The sequence below is a fragment of the Zea mays genome, chromosome 3 (assembly GCF_902167145.1).
Source record: "Zea mays cultivar B73 chromosome 3, Zm-B73-REFERENCE-NAM-5.0, whole genome shotgun sequence".
In the NCBI taxonomy this organism is placed as follows: domain Eukaryota; kingdom Viridiplantae; phylum Streptophyta; class Magnoliopsida; order Poales; family Poaceae; genus Zea; species Zea mays.
The window spans coordinates 22,410,241-22,416,467 of NC_050098.1; the positions used below are offsets into that span (position 1 = coordinate 22,410,241).

At 44.5% G+C, this 6,227-nt stretch overlaps 1 protein-coding gene across 6 annotated transcripts; it reads left to right on the plus strand.

The window, feature by feature from the left end:
* The first annotated feature begins 714 nt into the window (after nt 1-714).
* Nucleotides 715-5,679, plus strand: LOC100273303 (uncharacterized). 6 transcript variants are annotated; one of them, NM_001147744.1, is made up of 9 exons: nt 821-1,109; nt 1,221-1,337; nt 1,654-1,782; nt 1,890-2,066; nt 2,469-2,609; nt 4,177-4,276; nt 4,542-4,727; nt 4,908-4,979; nt 5,085-5,518. In NM_001147744.1, the coding sequence occupies exons 1-6, from the start codon at nt 852-854 to the stop codon at nt 4,180-4,182; spliced, it is 828 nt and encodes a 275-aa protein (NP_001141216.1). In that variant the 5' UTR covers nt 821-851; the 3' UTR covers nt 4,183-4,276; nt 4,542-4,727; nt 4,908-4,979; nt 5,085-5,518. The 6 variants fall into 6 exon arrangements, 4 of the variants coding, with proteins under 4 accessions (NP_001347161.1, XP_020405149.1, XP_020405150.1 ...); NM_001360232.1 differs by lacking the exon at nt 4,177-4,276 and having other exon boundaries at nt 715-1,109; nt 5,085-5,452; XM_020549560.1 differs by lacking the exons at nt 1,654-1,782; nt 4,177-4,276 and having other exon boundaries at nt 720-1,109; nt 5,085-5,679.
* Nucleotides 5,680-6,227: the final 548 nt, after the last annotated feature.

Genomic DNA, 6,227 nt, shown 5'->3' on the forward strand with positions numbered 1-6,227 from the left:
TCCGCCGTTCCTTCTCCAAGCATCCGAGCGCGACGAATGAATAGATCAATAATTGATCCAATCTAAAGACATACCGCTCGACTGCGTAAAAGAGAATTCGAAGACTGTCGCGTAGGACAGTTCGGCTAGGCCAAGGACCTGCCGGCGTGACGAAGGGTTGATACAGATCCGATCTCGCAACAACGTTGAGGTAGAGCGTGCTGATAACGTATTGAGAACTACGTTACCACGGATCACCAGATCCGCTCCCTTCCCTTCCATCAGCAGTAGAGGCGCAAGAAGATGTAGAGAACCCGTCTCCCTTCCCATAAGCACGACAGAGAAAACATACGAGACACTGGATATAGGGTTAGGCCTCTGGCCTCTTTCTGATCTGTATTCCATATGAGGGGTACAAGTTCTATATATAGAGGCGCGATAGCCCTCAGGGCTATATTCGGTATTTGCCCACATAACCCTTCATTAGAGTTTCTCAACAGCCATCTCTCAGCAGTGAACGCGGCGGACAGGTAAATCCGAGAGCCTGACAGGTGGGGTCAGGAACGAGAACTGACAGTCCAGCCCACTCAGGCCTAGTTTGGATACTTTAGGATTAGAGTGTTTTGGAGGGATTGGAGAGGGTGTAAATCCCCAATAGATCAAATACTCTCTCAATACATCTCAATCCACTCAAATCCCACTTATTAATAGAGTACCCAAACTAGGCCTCAAGGGAAATTATGGACCGTTCTGGGCCGACTCATGTGGTCCTAGTCCTGAGTCCTAGTCCTGTCATCCTGTGCAGCTGCCCGTAGCCTTATCTGCTTTCGTTCGACCAGGTGTCGTTCGCTTTGCCTTGCCCCGGCAAAGCAATGGCGCTCCGTCTCTCTGCTCCGTTCCTCACCTCGCGCTTTACGCCGTCGCAAGCGTTGGCCCCGCGCAGGCGCACCCGGGCCCGCTCTTTCTCTCCGTCAGCCGATGCGCGAGCCGCGTGCTTCAAGAGACCCTACACGTCCGTTCTAATTATCCCCACGGGCGTCGGCGCGGCCGTCGGGGGCTTCGCCGGCGACGCCCTTCCGGTTGCGCGAGCCGTCGCCGGCGTCGCTGACTGTGTCATATCCCACCCAAACGTAACGTCATGGATCCCGTCATAAGCATTATGCTGCTGTACTTCTGTTGCTGTTTCTCCATTTGAATTTGGTTGCTCACTTAGAGTTAGAGATGGAAATTTCATGTCGCAGGTGCTGAACGCTGCGATGCTATACTGGCCGATGCCCAATACACTTTACGTGGAAGGGTACGCCCTTGACAGGTTCGCAGAAGGATCCTGGGCTCTCCAACCTGTTCACCAGAACAAGGTTAGTGTTGCATTGACTCGCGCTGTGGGGATTAACCCACTAAGACAGGGTGTTTGAATGCACTAGAGCTAATAGATAATTGGCTAAAATATTAATAGTGCAACTAGCTAGCTAACAAATGGCTAGTTAGTCATTAGCTAATTTACTAAAAGTAGCTAATAGCTGAATTATTAGCTATGTTGTTTGGATGTCTTTAGCTAATTTTAGGAGCTAATTATTAGCTCTAGTGCATTCAAACACTCTAGTGCTGCTAGTGCTAGACACTATTGTTACCAAAAGAGATAACCAATGACATATTGTAACTGATCACACCTAGGTAGGTTTGGTGCTGGATTCTGGAATCGAGGAAGACCTCCGGCTGCGCCACTTGCAGATTGCAGATGCCACTAGGGCTTCTCTTGGCTTGCCTGTAGTGGAGTACATTGTTACAGATGCTCCTCTGGAGGTGCACACTCTGTTCTGATACTAGTACTGGCAGTTTGTAACTGTAAGCACAATTAACTGCTTCCATAATCTTGATGTTGACTTGGGGCATGCCCTTGTTTGGTGTAGATCAAGACATGGTTTGATCCCAGGTGTGGGAAGTCAACAGGGAGTGTTGGTAACTCTGATTCTCTTCTGAGAGCAGTTGACGCACTAGTGAAACATTCAGATGTGAATGCTGTGGCTGTAGTTGCACGCTTTCCAGATGATGACCCAGAAGATTCAGATTGTTACCGGGAAGGAAAGGTAAACTCTTGTCTGCTCAAGTAGTTCGTTTTTTATTGTATGATGTCTTGTACCATTGACATTTGCATCAAAGCAATTTTATAGAGAATTTAGTCGAGAATGTGCCTTCTCAAGTTTCAAGACATTCAATTTTAGAAGTCTGATAGCTACACAAATTCTGGTCTAAAGTTTAGTGAATAGAGAGCTATTGCAATCATTCCCCTAGAATATGGAGGTCATTGCCCCTTTATGGCACTGGATTTGTATATTGACGGGTTTGAATTCTATTGAATTGATGACAGTTAACAGTACACTGATGTCATCATTTGTTGGCAACCGTATCTTTCATTTTCTGCATTTTCTAGGTACTGAATGTTTTTGTATTTTTCATCATTTTTGTTCTTGACTGTTGGTTCATTGCAGGGTGTTGATCTATTGGCAGGAGTTGAAGCAATTATCAGTCATTTAGTTGTGAAAGAATTCAAAATCCCTTCTGCACATGCTCCTGCAGTGTTACCCCCACCACTCAGCCCATTAGTATGCCCTAGATCTGCTGCTGAAGAGGTATATGTCTATCGTTGTGTAACAACATCAGGGTACACGTACACAGAGTACTAGAAAGAGAGAATTAGGAGATAGCATGGCACAATTCGGTGGTCATGTTGAACCTGATCACGAGTGAGAGTCAACATGCGGTTAGTTAGAGAGGTTTAGGCTGCAGTGTACGTCCCCTTGCATCAATTGATGAGCACAAAGGAGAAAAAAATTACAAGCTCAAACACCAGTGAGTATCAAGACCTTCTAGCTCCTCCTCACCTCCTAATTGTGGTGGTAGCCTAATGGTTCTAATCCCCCTTTATGCCTGCCTGTGCTGTAGAATGAATTCTATCGACTTTTGATAGATTTGGGTCAACCCTTTTCTCCGTTGGAATTCCCTTAAATGTAGCTCACTCCCTCTTGCAAGGGGGAGAGAGGTTACATGAACATCGGATTCTATCGGCTAAGACCCAACTACCTTGTTCTTATCATGTTCTTGGAGCCATACCAGGGCTCATGTCCCGAATGTGGCATAGTGTGAGAGGTGTCCTTTCTTCAGGCGGTTGCCATACCTACCATGTCGTGTCCTCTGGCGTCGGGGTCCATAGGTACAATTTAGCTGGTAACCGGGGCAACCTTTTATACTTGATAGTGATTTATGGGCCCGTCGGGCTCCCCCCCCTTGTGGGGGAGGCTTGAGGGTTTGGTCTTGGTGTTGTAATTCGGACCACTTTGGACCTTTCCTTTCTTAATTTAATGATGCGTAGCTCTCCTGCGCTTTCGAAAAAAAATACTTGATAGTGATTTATGGTACACTTCACGTGTGCACGCTTGGCTATAGGATCGATGCACATACAATTAGTGATCTTGACCGTACTGCATCCTAAGTCGTGGCAATAGCACAAATGTCAGGTTTGTAGTGGTGTCCATCATATATTCAATGTGTTGTACCTGAGACTTATCCATTAAGCTTTCGCTATGGACTTATCTTCAAGTCCTTAGTCATGGGACCCATTTCTAGGGGTTGTATTGTCTTCGGTGGGCCTAGACACATCCTTCTACCATGAGACAATATTGCACTTAGACATGTCGTGTTCTTTGTCTTCTCGGTGCACTGGGCTTTGAAAGGCTTAGACCTGGTCACCTCCACTAGGCAAGGCTAGGGTGCTTAAGGACCTCCGGTCTAGCGAGGGTCCACAACGCTCAAGTACCAATGTGTGTTTTGGGGCCCGGACCGCCCTGGACACTTATCTTTCATAATGCCCTGGGGTGTGAGGGGCCTCGGGAACTTAGGCTTATTCTCATGAATACCCTAGGACCTGAGGGGCCAAAGGGCTTATTCTCATGAGCGCCTTGGGCACGAGAGGCCCTAGGGGCTTTAAACTGATAACTACCCCTTCGGGGCACAAGGTTTCCAAGGGCTGATATTATTTCTTCTCTAGGATTTTCTCAGGGCACTACGTGCCTCGGGCCCTTCGATCGGCCCGGAGGCCAGTGCGCCCTAGGTCTCTTTGTGACTTTACAAGTCTTAGCGCGTAGTTATCCATTCGGGGTGCTCTGATGTAAAATCTCCTGAAGCTCCTCCTCTGGCCAGGGCTAAGGGAGGTCTCCGAGGTGCGGTGGTCCTATCTTAGTGGGTCCCGCGACAACTTTCTGTACTGGGATCATTGAATGCATCTTAGCAGCTGCTGCAGGTATGCACTTCCTCGGGCGCTGACAATGTTCATGTGGACTCGTGCATATCTTAGTTAAGTAATTATCAATTTACTAGTGATATGTTTCACAATCACACTACTATTACAAGGCTTATATTAGACTAGTGCTATGCGATCAGTTTTAAGTTATAATTTTTCCGCCTTTTTGCCTCTTTGGTCAATATTTTTTCTTTTTATTTTTAACCTGATTGCTTATTACTTCTGTATGTTGTTTGTTTATTCATAATATGTCTTTACCAAGTAGATTGGACATACATTTCTGCCTTGTGTGCTTGCTGGGTTAAGCAATGCTCCACAATATGTCATGAGGAGCGGAACCTTGGACCATGGTTGCATAGTGGCTGGTGATGTTGACAGTGTTATTCTTCCCAAGGACTCCTGTGGAGGAGATGGTACACTTGCTTTTGCTCGAGCTGCAAGAAAGGACAAGGTATAACGCCCATATTAATTAGTGATGGAAGATGAAGTATGTATCTACTTTGACTGCACAGTGTGTTAGATAAGTTCATCGATGCAAGTTATGTTAGCGTCATGATTGGAGCTAATTGCAAAAAATGCTAGTCATGATTAACTAGGTCAGCTAAATTACTCATTTCTTGTTTTTTTGCAGCCCTTAATCATTACCGTGCAGGAAAATGAGACAGTGCTTGATGATACTCCAGACAAGTTCGGCATAGAAGTGGTACACAACATACATCTATAATCTTCTTTCGTGTTTTCTTTGACTCTTTCAGATAAGCTCATAGATCTAATAAGTTATTGGTAACTCTGAATGTTTTCTCCTCAGCTGAATGTCCGAAACTACTGGGAAGCAATTGGAGTCATCGCTGCTCACAAAGCAGGTGTCAATCCACATGCTCTTAGAAGACGAGGGATTGATCATCTTAAGAGCCCTCAACGATCATATTCTGCCTACTCTGCAAGTCCTAAACCATCTGCCCGTCCTCCAGTGCACGATAAAGTACAGAGACAGCAGCTAGTTAGGCAAATTTAGTACTAAAAAGAGCACTAGCAGCAGTAGAAATTACTTTAGATAGTCGTGATTAGGAACTTCCAAAATTTTGAAGCCCAGATACATATTTTTCAGACCGTCCTGAAGTGTAGGACCATAGCATCACACGAATTTTGTCGTGTTATCCAGTCTGGACTTCGCTGACATGAGTCTTTCTCCACTGCCTTACATTTCTCCAATCTCTAGTCGGTTTGTCAATCATTTACATCATTATTTTGCCAAGGTATACACAGCGCTGGTAATCATTTTCGTCCGACAATATTTTAGTAAGTTGGGTAGAAGCAGTAGTACTGTTTTGTTTCCCACTGAACATGAAAGTTTATGCTGAAATGCCAAGCTGTTATGGCCTGGTTTAGGTGCCGTTCGTTTATTCGGGAATGGAGGCATGAAACAATTACTAGCTGGTTTGTTTTTCTCTAATTTATATAAGTTTTGATCAGCTAGAATGATTCTAGTTTATTCCTGGATAAACGAACAAGGCCTTACACATTAATGGTCTCAGCTCATTTCGCTGCCATGCTGTTGTCCGACTGCGCATTTGCATCTACTTTAGGCATATTGTCAATCAGAATTGCATTGGGATGGCCTAGCTTGTACTTTCGTTGTTCCAAAACATAAGTCATTTTAGATTTGTCTTTACTGCTATCTCAAACAACGCTAACTTATCTACAACATAAAATAAGATTGATTAGATAATAGCTACACATGAAATATATTTGATAAAATCTTATTAGATAATAGCTACACATGAAATATATTTGATAGTGCATTTACTTGATATTGTATATGTTTATATATTTTCTATAAACTTGATCAAAGTTTAAAGTGTGATTTGGGGACAAAGTGGCGGACCGAATCCAACGACCATAGAGACGTGAATGAGATCTAATAAAATTTTCTAGTCTAGACAATCTTCTC